The sequence below is a fragment of the Grampus griseus genome, assembly GCF_964374135.1.
Source record: "Grampus griseus genome assembly, chromosome: 20".
NCBI classification, from domain to species: domain Eukaryota; kingdom Metazoa; phylum Chordata; class Mammalia; order Artiodactyla; family Delphinidae; genus Grampus; species Grampus griseus.
The window spans coordinates 22,461,525-22,476,758 of record NC_139014.1 but is presented as its reverse complement, the minus strand read 5'-3'; the positions used below and the strand labels follow the sequence as shown (position 1 = coordinate 22,476,758).

At 47.9% G+C, this 15,234-nt stretch overlaps 1 protein-coding gene across 2 annotated transcripts; it reads right to left on the bottom strand.

The window, feature by feature from the left end:
- Window positions 1-8,697: 8,697 nt before the first annotated feature.
- SNX11 (sorting nexin 11) lies at window positions 8,698-14,532 on the bottom strand. Of its 2 annotated transcripts, XM_082678297.1 has the most exons (7): window positions 14,281-14,532; window positions 13,751-13,837; window positions 13,355-13,455; window positions 11,750-11,845; window positions 11,304-11,516; window positions 10,044-10,119; window positions 8,698-9,018 (listed from the first exon to the last, which is right to left on the bottom strand). In XM_082678297.1, the coding sequence occupies exons 1-7, from the start codon at window positions 14,320-14,322 to the stop codon at window positions 9,016-9,018; spliced, it is 618 nt and encodes a 205-aa protein (XP_082534423.1). In that variant the 5' UTR covers window positions 14,323-14,532; the 3' UTR covers window positions 8,698-9,015. The 2 variants fall into 2 exon arrangements, with proteins under 2 accessions (XP_082534423.1, XP_082534422.1); XM_082678296.1 differs by lacking the exon at window positions 8,698-9,018 and having other exon boundaries at window positions 9,773-10,119.
- Window positions 14,533-15,234: the final 702 nt, after the last annotated feature.

The following is a 15,234-nucleotide window of genomic DNA, read 5'->3' as shown; positions in this document are numbered from 1 at the left end:
CGAATAAACCTCAGATTTGGTTCCTTGCCCTGTGTGATGGTGTTGTGTTTCTTTTTGTACTGGTATCAAAATGCTGGCTCTGGGCATTCTTATCGCCTCCAAACAAAGTGGGAAGGGAGGATTTCCCTGGCGGTCCATCGGTTAAGACTCCACGCTCCCAATGCAAGGGACGTGGGTTCAATCCCTTGGTCAGGAAACTAAGATCCCACATGCCTCGCAGCCAAAAGCAAACAAAAACAAACAAACAAACAAAAACCACCAAGTGGGAAGGGAGAGCCTGAAAGAAAACAAAAGCCCAAACACAGAAGAGGGCTTGCAATTGTCTTTCAGGGCAGGACCATTTCTGGAACCCAGGCTTGCCCGGTTTCTGGTCGGCTTCTCAGACTTCCTTTCACTGCCTACTTGTTATTTTTTTCTTTTGTGTTCACTCTGTCTGAAATGAGACAGGGCTAGAAGCGAGTCTTTGGAGTCAGCACATGGGAGAGTTCCCTTTTGGGCCTCAGTTAACAACCCCACTGTGTCCTGCAGGCTGAGGGAGTGCTGTGGGGAGGGCTTGTGTCTATACGACCCTGTTTCCTTTTCCTGTTGCCTGTGCCTAGCACTCGGGTTATCTGTGCCTTCAAGAGGCAGCAAAACATAATGGTTAAGAACATAAACTTTGGGACTTCCCTGGCGGTGGTCCAGTGGTTGAGACTTCGCCTTCCAATGCAGAGAGTGTGGGTTCCATCCCTGGTCAAGGAGCTGAGATCCCACATGCCTTGCAGCCAAAAAACCAAAGAACATAAAACAGAAGCAATATTGTAACAAAGTCAATACAGACTTTGAAAATGGTCCACCAAAAAAAAAAATCTTTAAAAAAGAAAAAAAGAACATAAACTTTGAGAGAATTCGCTGGTGGTCCAGTGGTTAAGACTCAGGCTTTCACTGCTGGCGCGGGTTTAATCCCTGGTCACCGGAACTAAGATTCCCCAAGCTGCGAGGCGCAGCCCAGAAAAAAAAAACATAAACTTTAGGACCAGACAACCTGGAAATAAGTCCCGGTTCCCTGTATACTACATATGTTCTCTAAGAGCAAGTTACTTGACCTTTTACGCCACAATTTCCTCACCTTAGAAGGGGTATACTCCATCTCACCAGGTCATTAGGAGATTAAAGGAGTTAACGTGTAAGGTACCTGGAACACCACCTGGCACGTAGTAAGTTACTGCTCAGTAAGGTTTAGTTATATTATTGCCTGACTTTCTACACAAGAAATTTTGAGAGATGGGCAACTGAGCAGCCATAGAAATTTTATCTTCAAAGCTGCCTATTCTATTCAGAGCTGTTCTAGCTTGGCAGTAGCCTTCCTCACCTCTTAACAACAATATCACAGCCCTGCAGTAAGACACCATTTCATGTCACCAAAGAGAGAAACTGGGAGCAAACAGGGATGTTGTCAGTGGATTCCAAGTTTCTCCAAAGATCCTACGCCAGCTATTCATTTCCAGATTTTTCTGACCCAGGAGTAAAACAAAAGAAAGCTTTGTTATATGTGATGGATAAAGAAGTAACAAAAGGGGGACAATTTAAGTCTGGAAGGGGAAAAAAAGAGATAAAAGGCACTACAGAACTATCCATAACGTCCCCTCCACTTTACACAGGGTGCCAAAGGAGAAGCAACCACTAGGTGGCAGCAGATGAGCAGATGAACCAAAGGGAACCAATTGCCTTCCGCTTTAGGAATCTTTGCACCAATCCCAGCCTACAGGTAAAGACAATGGGCATTGTTAAAGTGGTTAATGGAAGGAGCAAACAGAAACCCCTCTGTGCCCAACTGCCCCCTCCCTAGAGAACCCTCAGGGACCCAACTCTGGAAGGCTGGGTGGCTAACAGGAGAGAATACCACTGTGCCACTGCTCCACGACTAAGACACCAGAAAAGGGGAAACCAGAGGAGGAAGAGGGGGTATCTGGGACCGGGTCAGAAGGGGAATGAAAAAGGAGCAAGGTCAGGTACTTTCTCCACTCTGCACAGTTCAACACTCTCTCAGTGGCATGGCCATTGGCTTCCGGTATTTAAAACAAAACCCCCTTAGTGCAATAGTCCTTTCTATACCTCCAGACCTGAGGAAACCAGCAACTTGCCAAACTGCAAAGGTCTTTTGGCACCTCAGTCTACTGCACCACACTCACGTTCTAGCTGTAAAACTTACAGGAAAAAGTAGATTGGCCCTAAAAGATACAAACAAATGGACTAATTGGGAATCTGGTCCATAGCCATCTGGCTATTTCTGACCTTATAACATGCTGGAAAAGATAGTGCAAGTTCGAGACTATCTACAGACAAAGGGCATTCTCTGTTAGGGGAAAGTTCTAAAGGAGACTTCTGGGAAGAAGTGGATTCCTACAGTCTGCCTGAAGCTAAACCTCACCCAGCAGACCTGCTCAATTCCACAGCCACCATCTCAGCCAACAGCCTCAGAAAGCAACTGGCTAATCAGATTACTCCTTCTCTGTTTGACTCCACTAACCAAATCCCCACCTTACTGCCTGTGACTAACTGGATAACGGGCATTAGACCACTTAACTAACCACATTATATGTAGGATGGCTGCTTAAAAGCCACTAATTACTCTAGCACATGAAACTGGAGAGGGTAAGAGGTGGGAGGCCCTTTTCCTCCCTTGATATTATGTAAAGGAGAGAAAATAAGAAAGCTAAAATCCTATGTTTAAGAAGCAAATGCATATCTGCCCTTCACAGATATATAGTAATTTACACAGAACTTACTGACTTCCACTGGATAACCTGACCTGAGGTGGGTACAGTTTGGCCTGCCTCATCCAAGCTGATAATCTGAGAATACTAAATGCTCTGAAAGCAATCTTTCAGCTACATTTCATTAAAAATACATTTTCCCAGTGTGTTTCCTCTGTCATCCATATAGCAAAATAGCATAGACATTGTTTTACAATTACCTCAGTATTCAATTTTCCCACACAATGGTCTGTTATATCTCTTAGAAATCTGTATTTAATTCAAAACCAACGACATCTTTTCCCTCTGGTGAATAAAAATGGGAAAGAGAAGAGAATTCCTATTAAGTCTCATTCCCTAAACCCAGACATTTTGATTCTATTTAAAGAGGGGCCAACTAAATGTCCTCCCTCCTGTTACTTTATCTAAACATAATATGTAAGCAATAGCCTAGATTTCAAGTTATCCTTAACTGTTTTAGCACCTTAGCTTGCTCAGCTGCACCACCTTATTTGTAATCAGTCTTTGCAAGTAGCAAAACTGAGGATCTGAAAGGTGGTGACTTGAACAAAAATCACACAAAATCTGCTGTTGAAGAGGAAACTAAATGAGGGACTCTTGAAAATCTCAGGCTGCCGCTCTGCTTATTGAATCACTTGAGTTCTGTTGCAGTGAGACACCTCCAGTGACACATTTCCAAAATCCACATTTCACACCAATCACTTACATCACAATAAAGCAGTGGTGTCATGAAGCATGTGTCTGTGTTGGGGGGGGCTGGGGAGGGGGGGCAGTCCTGCCTTTATAAATCAGTCTGAGAAAGAGGGAGTTGAAGAAAAGCAAGAGGGGATTCCCTGGTGGCGCAGTGGTTGAGAGGCCGCCTGCCGATGCAGGGGACACGGGTTTGTGCCCCGGTCCGGGAAGATCCCACATGCCGCGGAGCGGCTGGGCCCCTGAGCCATGGCCGCTGAGCCTGCGCTCCGCAACGGGAGAGGCCACAACAGTGAGAGGCCCGCGTACCGCAAAAAAAAAAAAAAAAAAAAGAGAAGGAAGAAAGGAAAAAAAGAATCCAACGTATGTTTGTATGTTCCTCCTTCTTCGTTTTTTTTCTTTCGTTCCTTCTCATCTTGAGAACAAAACTCTTGAATGTCAGGGACAGAGGTGCTTTAACCTTTGGCCAAAAGGAAGCTCTCCCTGCAGGTCTCTCCACCAGAAGCAACTCTGGAAGGATAAATCTTGAGTGGCACTGATTTGCTAATTCCCAGAGCACCAGCAAAATCTGTGGAGCTGACTTTAGAAAAAGCAGCTGTCTACATAGAGGATTATCCCTGCTACACAGCCCAGTGACTCAAACTAATTTTCTAGTTTGTGGATTACCACAGTCCCTTGCTTCCCTCTCCCTCCTGCCCAGCTATTTCATCTCCCATTAGAATTTACACAGATTGGGTAGGGAGCCTGAAACGTAAAACTAAAGAGATTTTTCTTCTTCAAGGGATCTGAATTATTCTCCCTATTTTCCTATCAAAAACTGTTCAGAAAATATGTTTTTCTTCTGTTTTTCTTTGTCTTTTCAGTTAGTATGAATTGATGACCACCCTTTTGCAACTCTTGAGATTCAATTAATGATATATTTTAAGATGCAGCCTATTTTGCACCAATATCTTTTCTAAATATGATGCCCCCGCCCCCCAAAAAACTATAGTATTAGAGGAAACTAAAATACAATTAATAGGCAACTATGTAGTTTATTTTCCAAATGGAGACACTTTTGAGAATGAAAGGGGGCATTATTAATAAGGATGCCATGACCATAGGTGTAAACCAGGATGAGTGGTCACCCTAAAAATAAGGCAAAATGGGCTGCCTAGTCACCAGGAGCGTGGGCAGGAGATAGAGACAGCCTGGTTCTCCTGGCCGATGCTTGGCAACATCCCTTCTAATGAAGTCCTCTCCCCTGCAGGCCTGGCTCCTAGGAAAACCCTGCCAACTAGGCTTTCTTTTCCTGATGCCCAGGCTGTTCCAAGAGACCTGGTGTCTCTGGCATCAAGCTGTTCGGGCGCTGGCTGGTCATCAGCAGCTGTGTGTGTTCAGTTCCCTCGTGGGGCCCATCACCACCCGCCACCTGGCAGAGTGCCACTGAGGGAAGCGTTTCTGTGGCACTGGGCAAGAGTATGCCACTTCCCTGCCTCCTGCCATGGGAGTTAGCTCCAAGAGGCTTCTACTGCTCGTCCTCAAAGAAGGCATCTGGGTCCACTGTAGACACTCTTAGCCTGATGGTGAGCAGCTGGGCACCTTTTATGCCCCACATGCGATCATGGAACAGAAAACAGGATACAAAACCTCCCTTTTAACTACAGTCAGGCACTGACATTGCTCTGCCCTGAATCACCAAGGTGGCACATGCACACCACCTACATTTACTGGATGCCTCCCACGGTGGGCACCCTGCTAAGCCCGTCATTAATATATTCCACCTCCAGGAAAGCACCTGCCATCTGGAGATCTGCGACCAAAGCAGTGCATTGGAGGTTTGGGGGCGGAGGGGGGATTTAGAGCTTATTGCCTCATTTTATTAGTACAGGGCTTCTCAACCTGGCACTATTGACATCTGGGGCCAGGTAGTTGTATGTTCTTGGGGCACTGTAGGATGTACAGCAGCATCTGGCCTCTACCCACTAGATGCCAGTACTACTCCCCTCAACCCCCCACCCATTCTGACAACCCAAAATGTCTCTAGACATTGTCGAATGTGCCCTGGGAACAAAACCACCCCTGGTGAAGAACCATTGTCTCAGGGCATTTGGGTGTGCGTAGGGCCAAGTACAGAGAAACTGCCCTGCCTTCTAGAAGTCTGGGCTTTAGCTACTGGATTACAGTGACAGAGAGAGGCTTATGAAGTTGAGAAGACAGAGAGTATAAATGTCATGAATTCCTCAGGGTTTAAGAACCAGGAAGCCAGCCCCCACGCTCCACAGGAATCCGAGATTTGCTCGCCTGCATTGCTGCAGATTTGCACTACAAGAATGATGTTTTCAAATGAATAAACCAGTGCTTGCCGATTTAGAGAGCGGCATCACAGAGAGTCCCTGTGGTAACTATCCTTTTTCCTGTTTCTGTAGCAGACATCTAAAAGGGGAGCCCTGAAAGTCTTGATCAGGACTGAGTTTAACACTGTGTACTACTTCGGAGCAAGAAACCCAGATTCATAGAAACAGTGTAGAAGCAGCTGCGGTGCAAGGGCCCGCACTGGCTCCCTGCGCTTTGTGCGGGACCGGGGCAGAAGTTGGGAGTCAGGACAGTCATCTCGCGGCTGTGATTTTCCTGGTCCTTCGTGTTAGTTTAGGGGAAAGTTCTCTCATACAAAATGACTCCCAGGAGCTCTGTCAAGAATCAAAAAAATAGGAGCACGTCCGGAGCCTGTGCTCCGGAGAGGCCACAACAGTGACAGGCCCGCGTACAGCAAAAAAAAAAAAAAAAAAAGAATCAAAAAAATACAACAAAAGACAACCAAAACCCACTGCCAAGAGAGGATGAGGGGTCCAGCGCCTTTGTTGTCTTTGCCTGCAGAGGCCAGACAGGAGGGCCTTTGCTGGCCCTGCTGCCAGCCAGAGCCTAACCATGCTGCCTCCCATGGGCCCTGAATCTGAGGCACCTGGAAGGGTTATTAGCAGGATTGGAACTCATCCCTCTGCTGGGACTAGATCATAATTACAGTAATTTTCTAACAGAGCTCGGCAGTAGGACTGTTTAATCAGCATCTGACTCCCTTGTGCCCCCAGCCCTCATCGCTCAAGGAGAGGAGTGGGATGGCTCTTAAAGAGACAGTGCCGGCCTTTCAGCACTGCTAACAGATGTGCCCTAATTGGTAGAATATATCTAAGTCTCATAGCTTATAGCAGGCAGGTTAAATTGCCTCCAACAAACCAACACAGGTTCTCACTATCCTGGGCCTTCTGCTACAGGGCTTCGGGTCAGGCTGCTGGTGGGCCTGGCTTCCCACACCAACAAGGCCACCAGGGGAAGGGACACACACAGAGCTAGTATACCACCACAATGAGGAGCCTGCACACAGCAATGAAGACCCAACGCAGCCAAAAATAAATAAATAAATAAATTTATTTTTTTAAAAAAAGATGCATATGAAACTTATTATGTTCACACAAGAAAACCCATCTCCTCCTACACACACACACACACTTCCACCAAACAAAAGGAAACCCATGAGATTGGGATCACTTATCCTGGGTAACAGATGACTAGACTTGGACCACTTGGACTAGACTTGGACCAGATGACTAGACTTGTTGGAAGAGAGGTGACTAGGGAATTCCCTGGCAGTCCAGTGGTTAGGACTCTGTGCTTCCACTGCAAGGGGCACAGGTTCAATCCCTGGTCAGAAACCTAAGATCCCACATGACGCATGGCACAGCCAAAAAAAAAAAAAAAAAAAATTAGGTAACTATAAGTCAGGCACAGAACCTACTTCAAACCAAAAATACTTCCATTCTACAAAACAACTCAGTAGACCACTCCCCCTAGTAGTTCCCTATCTTCCCTACAGAGGTCATCAGTGGCAGCCCTTAGTACACACAGGGACAGAGCAAAATGGGAGACAGGCAGATGGCACTGCCTAGATGAAGAGGAAAATCCATCTTTGCTGTTTTTCTGGTAATTCCAGGCCCATAGAAAAACTCTTCCCCTCTCAGGACATCTCCTTCCATGGTCTACACTCAACTCTGCACAAGACAGTGCAGGGATGGTGCCTGGCCTTAGATTAACTGAGGTGCTGTTGTATGCACTGCTGATAATGGATCATTAAAAAAGCCAAGAGGGCTTCCCTGGTGGCGCAGTAGTTGAGAGTCCGCCTGCCGATGCAGGGGACACGGGTTCGTGCCCCGGTCCGGGAAGATCCCACATGCGGCGGAGCAGCTGGGCCCGTGAGCCATGGCTGCTGAGCCTGCGCGTCCAGAGCCTGTGCTCCGCAACGGGAGAGGCCGCAACAGTGAGAGGCCAGCGTACAGCAAAAAAAAAAAAAAAAAAAAGCCAAGAGTCAGAAAAATTGCATCTGTGTCTTTGAGCAGCTCCTGCTGTCCCAGCAGCCTACCCTGCTGGCAGAATTAGCTGCTGAGCACCAACTCCAGGAAGAAAAGGAGTGAACAGAAGAAGGCCAACCCAGCTTGCTGATTTTTGGCTGAGTAGGGAATTGACACAGACCACCTCCGGCTCCTGTCTGGAAGTTTTGAAATCAGAGAGCTTCAAGCACAGCTGGGTTCACAGCTGCACCATTTGGAGCATTGGACTCATTAATATTCATGAGTCATCCCCACCAGTCGGCAGAGCGGATACCATTAGCTTAGCATCTGTCGGGTTTTTGTGAGGTTTGTGTATGGAGTTTTTTCCCCTTTTAAATGAACTTCTTCTGACATTTTGGATTTGCCTCTGTAGGTTTTCTATCCTCGCCTTGCTCTGCTGCATCATATAAAGGAGAGACCCAGGGGAGGCGGGCAGGAAAGAGAAATGAGTCCCAGCGAGGGCTCCGCATCTGCCTGTTGACAAACTTTATTTCTCTTTCAGCACCTGGCACCTCAGACAGGCTGCGAGGACGGAAGCAGCATCAGGTAAATTATACCTAACAAGGTTCGTGCCCATAACTGTGAGAGGAGCTGGATCCTGACTCTTTGGAAGGCAATTCTTCCTCCAGTGGTGAACTTGAGCTGCACACACAATACAGGAGAGCTGCCGTGCACGGTTCTGAACCATTATTTCCACGCTGATAAATTCATGATTTATGAAAGTAACTACTGCCAGCCCTCACTCCCTCCTCCACTGCTACAGCTTGTTAGACACCAACTGCAACAACAGTCTTAAATACTTGAATTTTATTTCAAGCCAAAACCCCTCAACTCTGAACTAAATGCCATGACAGTCCCATAGCATAGGCTGGTAGTAAAAGAGCCCAGAGACAGGGTGCGATGGCCAGAGGAGGGAGAAGCGGGCAAGAAGGGGAAGAACCACACACACAAACCCAAGGGCAGGGCAGGGCAGAATGCCAGCGGCACTCATCTCCTACCAGCTCTGGCTCTCAGAGGAGAGAATTACGGCAGCAGGAGGGCAGAATGCCTCATTGTCTGAAGGAAGGCGTGTTGTTCCTCATCTCCATCCCCAGAGCCCTCTCTCCAGGCAGAAACAAAGCCCCTGCACCCCACTGGATTGAACATACGGCAACACAGCAACACAGCGGAGGGACACGTGGTGGCTGAAGCCTGGGGGCAGGGAGCTGTTACTAAGGGAGAAGAAAAGGATTCAAAAAAGAAAGGAGCCCATGCTTACCCTGCAGAGAACACAGACGCGTCTCCGCTTTATAACCAGAGAGACGGTGACAGCCCAGGGCATCCTTTCCAAAACAAAGCCCCTGAACTGGTCCCTTTCCTATGGCTGTGACCAAACCCTTCTCTTTCGTGGATGGCCATGAGCTATTTCATGGGTCTTGGCCCCATAAAGCCAGGCCGAGGTCCTGGGATGTGCAGGAAACCCCAGTGACAGGAGTCACAGCACCGTTCCATTCAGTGGTATTAGTGGAGGAAAAGCAAGGAGGTGGGAGAATATTTACCTCCCTGTCCATGCAAGGAGGTAGGCAAGAGGCCAGCCTCCCAGAAACTAAGTGCTCCAGGGGCTGCAGCAAAAATAGAGCCCGTGGGAATACAATGACACAAGCATTTCTGTTGAACAATATTCAATATGGCAGCTGAAAATCTGCCACCTACAGGTCCCCAAAACCAGTCACCTGAGACAGTGCTCCTAGGCCTGTTAACAAACATCTAAAGAAATTCAGCTCCCAGAAGAGTAAATATGGGGTTTGGTTCAGAACCAACAACCCCTGCGCCTTGTGCTTAACTTATAAACATCCGCACAGTGTCTATTTCTATGGAAGAAGCCTGACGAGTTGTCACCGACCTCCACGCAACCAACGCGAGCAGAGGCCACGGTAAGACACGAAGCAGCCCAGCCTCCCCACCATTGGCCTGGGCCCAGCCCCACCCGAGCAAGTCTCCCGGCCCACATCTCCTTCATCCGCCTCAGAGCAGAACCCAGAGCTCCAAGCAGAGCTCACTTTTCCAAAACTGTTGTTTCCAACTGACCAGGATCCAAACGCACTGCACGGTCCCCTCCCATGGCCCTCCTCACAGGCTGAGGAGCAGAGATTCCCTCATCAGGTCTTACAAAACCACAGCATGACGGAAAGGAGGGAGGTGGGAGAGGGGGGCTCTCCAAGGAAGGAGCCTCAGAGTCAACAGCAGGAGCCCACACCTCGAAACTGTCCTTTTCTTCCCCGGGAGGCGGTGAGAGAGAGCTCCTCCTGCCCGATCTTGGGAGAAAGCAGCAACTGGAAAAGAGAGGGAAAGGGAAACGAAGGGCATGAACAGGTAAACAAAAATGAATGGACAACAGCAGGAGGTCTCTCCATACAAATAAATATTATTCGGCCGTAGAAACGAATTAAGTGCTGATACACACTACAACACAGACACACCGTGAAAATGTACTAAATGAAAGACGTCAGTCACAAAAGACCACGTACCGTATGACTGACTCCGTTTCTGTGAAATGTCCAGAATATGCAAATCCATAGACAAGTAAAGTAGACACTGGTTGCCAAGGGCTGGGGGTTGGGGAAAATGGGGAGTCACAGCTAATGGGCACAAGGGGGTGATGAAAACATTCTAGAATTGACTGTGGTGATAGACGGCTGAACAACTTCATGAATAAACTAAAACTACTGAATTGTACACTAAAAGGGTGAACTTTATGTATGTAAATATATCTCAATAAAGTTGTTATTTAAAGAAAATGGGGGGGACTTCCCTGCCGGTCCAGTGGTTAAGAATCCGCCTGCCAATGCAGGGGACATGGGTTCGAGCCCTGGTCCGGGAAGATCCCACATGCCATGGAGCAACTAAGCCCGTGCACCACAACTACTGAGCCTGCGCTCTAGAGCCCGCGAGCCACAACTACTGAGCCCATGTGCCACAACTACTGAAGCCCACGCACCTAGAGCCCGTGCTCTGCAACAAGAGAAGCCACCGCAATGAGAAGCCAGCACACCCCAACAAAGAGTAGCCCCCCGCTCGCTGCAACTAGAGAAAGCCCACGCACAGCAATGAAGACCCAACGCAGCCAAAAATAAATAAATTTAATAAATTAAAAAAAGAGAGAGCTCTAATGCTATTTAAAAAATTAATTAATTAAAAAAATAACAATGCACTTTATTAAAAAAAAAAGTAAAAGAAAACGGGGGTTGGGGGAGAGGATAAAGAACAAAACAAATAAGAAAGCCTTCTCTTCTTTCTCCTCAGGTTCCAATAGGAGAGCACGCTCCCCAGGGATGAGTTAGTAAAGAAACAAGACCTTTGTGCATGGAATGAAAGAACCATGCACAAGGAGGCCAAGGCCCTTCTGAAAGGCCACTGACGCTGTGATCTTACTGCTTTCTCTACCAATGGACACCTCACTGGCCCAGGTTACAATAATCCTAGCCACTGGTGTCTCAAAATAGAGCACTTCAGTTACCTCTTAGGCTGGTCTCCTTTAGCCAGGTGAGTGGAGCCCCGCCTCTCTTCCTGGGCCCAGCCACAGTTTGACATAGCATAGCGAAGAATGGCATCGGAAACGGACATGGGGCTTCGGCCCTGGACACAGGCTTCTATCTCAGGCACCGAGAGCTGGCTTTGCAGGAAGAGGTGTAACTGGCTGTCTGACAGGAGGACCACACTCTGCAGGACCCTGGGGAAAACACAGGTAGGGCAACACAGAGCATCACCCCGAGCAGGGGCTCTCCCCAGCCCCATCCTCTGAAGGCCTTGTGGCTTGAGTGAGCACTGAAGGCACAAGGGTGCAAGAAAGGCATCTGACACAAATGTGCCTGTATGTTCACAGGGGCCATTCTGCCCGGCACACACACCTCAACCCCCGGCCCCTCCCCAGGAGGCAAGTGCTAGCCCGCCAAGTCCACTCACTTTTCGAGAAAGTGCTGCAGACCTTGTCGTCGCTTCTCAATGAATTCATCTGAGCTGCCAAAGAAGGTTGACTTCCCAGGAAGTTCAGGTACAGGCCTGTGGGATCACATAATGTAACACGCCCAAGATAAGTAACATCCAAGACAGTCATTCCAGTCCCTGATCAAGGAAATCCCCTAAAAAGAGGCACAAATCAATACAAACAGCATTTAATAAGGTGGCAGGGGAAGGAGACTAACACTGACTTGACTGCATGAGTGTGTCAGGCACTGTAAATGTTTTAATTTAACCTTACTTCGTTTAATACTCCCCAAAACCCCATGAGAAAGATATTAGTGTCCCCATTTTAGTGGTAAGGAAATAGAAACAGAGAAGTTAAGTAAATTTCCCAGTGTCACACAGCTAGTAAGTAAGCAGCAGAGTTGGTATTTGAACCAAGTCTATGACTTAAAAACTCCATGCTGCTAGATTACACTGTTTACAAAACCCATTCCCACCATCAACTATTACTGAAAAAGGAAGAAACTTGGACACAGAGACACGGAGAATGCTGGGTCCTTCTGTGTAAATTAAGACTACCTTCTCCAGCCCTGGAAGGTCACATGCTTGGAATTTTCTGAAAGTAGTCGAGTTGCAGCAAATCATCCACAAACTCTTCAAGCCTCCCTAGCCTCTCCTGTGAAGCATGGCACATGCTTTAAAAATGGCAGGCCAGGGCTTCCCTGGTGGCGCAGTGGTTGAGAGTCCGCCTGCCGATGCAGGGGACACAGGTTCGTGCCCCGGTCCGGGAAGATCCCACATGCCGTGGAGCGGCTGGGCCCGTGAGCTGTGGCCGCTGAGCCTGCACTTCCGGAGCCTGTGCTCCGCAACGGGAGAGGCCACAACAGTGAGAGGCCCGCGTACCGCAAAAAAAAAAAAAAAAAAAAAAAATGGCAGGCCAGACTAGAGGATGCAGGGTCTGTTCAGGGGAAGTTCCAACTGGCTAATTAGGGCCTGACCCATGACAATGGCCTCGTCAGTCCCACATGTTAACTAACTGGCTACGTCATCAACAGGGTCACCAGAGCATTCAGTGGCCACACTGTGGTGGAATCGCTGTCCTAAACTGTCTCAAGTTCTAGGACTTATTTGAAGTATGCAGGTGAGGAGTGAACACTACTGCTTTTCCTAAGGCTCTCAGTCTGTTATAACTCTGGATAGAGGTCTCTACACAAAAAAGAAAAAAATAATCACTATTTTTATATATCGAATGGACGGGAACACCACCTGTCAATTTATTCCAGATGCTAAAAAGCTTCTCATAACCAGTGAAGCACACTTAAAAAGCCAGCAGTACCTTTCTTTAGCCCTAAACTATTTAGCCCTATGCATGTTAAAAAAGAAAAATATTTTTTAGATTTATTTGGCTTTGTTAGGTCAAAATATTAGAAATAAGAACGCTGTCTTACTTTTTTCACTGACTTGAAAACATAATTTAAGAATACATTTCTCAATGGCCTCAGTACCTGGCAAGTTGCCAAGCTTTTTTCATTGTAAATTCCAGTTGCCAAGTAAGCACCTAAAAAGCCAGTCTCAGACCCAAGAAGAAAACAAGAGCAAACTCACACTAAACCAGCGTTTCTCTGTAGCTGCTTTCTCAGCCACACAAACTCTCGGTAGCGGCGACGCACACAGGATGTCTTAGCAGTAAAAGCCTTGCTGTTGGTCTACAGGAAGCAGCACATGAAAAGGCTTTAGTGGAAAAAGCCCAAGTTCACGTGAACTCCCCATCGTCCCTCTCACTAAGGACCCAAGCCACCAGGCCACAGTCCTGATCAAGGGCTCCAAGCAGAGCAAGATGCCACCAGGCAGCCTGAAAACAACTCTCAGGCAAACCCCAGGCTCTCTTTCCTCTCCTCCCTCCTTTACTTCTGTCAAAACATCCATAAACAGATTCTGCCTCAAGACTGGCCCTCAGCCCTGGAGGGTGCTGACCCCAATATCAAAATTGGATGCACTTACATGAAGGAATATCTTATAATCCACGTAAGAATTCCAGGAGCCCTCATTCTGCACGCGGGGGTCCTGAACACGCACAGTGATCACCTCCTGGAGGGAAGAAATGCTCCTTCAGCTTCAGCACAGCCACACAGTAAGGTGGCCTCGACACAAAGGCTGCCAGATTTTTCCACTCAACACCAACTTTCATTCATTTGTTCATTTATTCATTCAATTCGGCAAATATTTATTGACCACCCTGTATGTGGCAGGCACTGTGCTAAGGCCCTAGGGTAGAACAAGAACAAGAGACAAAAAGCTTTGCCCTTATGAAGCTTACATTCTAGTACATTCCAATGAATGGAAAAGTTAGTGAAAATGGAACCTCATTTCCCAGTAATGCCTTTACTACTGATTTCCCTCCTCTGGCTTGACCCTGAGCTCATCAGAACCACCAAGGTATTAGTGTCAGAAGGACACCACCAAGCAATATCTGAATCTCCCAAATCCCCTCAAACATTTACCCACCTGTTGCCCAGAGACCACATGCTTACCTCCTGCTCTTGGTTCTCCAACATTCTACACCAAAAGCCCATTGGAAGAAAACATCTGATGAGGGACAGAAGACACAGGATCAATCACTGTTAGTATGCGTCTACTCTTCTCTCTCTTGGCCAGGGCAAAACCCTGAAAAATTTTTTTTTTTTTTTTTGCGGTACGTGGGCCTCTCACTGTTGTGGCCTCTCCCGTTGTGGAGCAACAGGCTCCGGACGCGCAGGCTCAGCGGCCGTGGCTCACGGGCCCAGCCGCTCCGCGGCATGTGGGATCTTCCTGGACCGGGGCACAAACCCGTGTCCCCTGCATCAGCAGGCAGACTCTCAACCACTGCGCCACCAGGGAAGCCCGACCCTGAAAATTTTTAATCGACACCCCCCTGGGGAAATCCAGGCAACTTTTTTGTTCTTGTGTAAAACTTAAGAGGAAGGAAAAAAAGTCCCCTACGTGAGCTAGGTGCCAAGCTAAAAGCCCTGGAGGATTTGCCTCCCTTCTCAGACCATGGCGGGGACCCTGAACCAGGCCATCTCTAGCCAAAACATGTTCAGGTCTACACACTGTAGCCTCAGGCAGCCAGAAAAGGCAGGCTGAGTCATAAAACCTTTCTGCCTGAGAACTGCAGGCACAGCAGTGTCTGTGGGCACACACAGCACAGCTCTCTAAGTGAACCTAACATTGCCCCCTCCCAGCTGTTTAGAGACAACCAAAACCCCACAAACGCCTTTGCTCCTAAGTCTCTCTTTGTCTTGCTAAGCACAGTCACCGCCCCAGAGACAGATCTCAGAGTTGGAGAGTTCCGGGGGCACCTGAGTGGGTTGCCCAGTTGTGACCTTCCCTTATCTAATCCCATCTCCAGAACCCAAGCCAATGGTTCTGATCATTTCCTCTCTCGACATGCGGTTTATACCACTGCCCAAGCACCCCACAGCTGCACAAGTCGACTCAGGATGTTT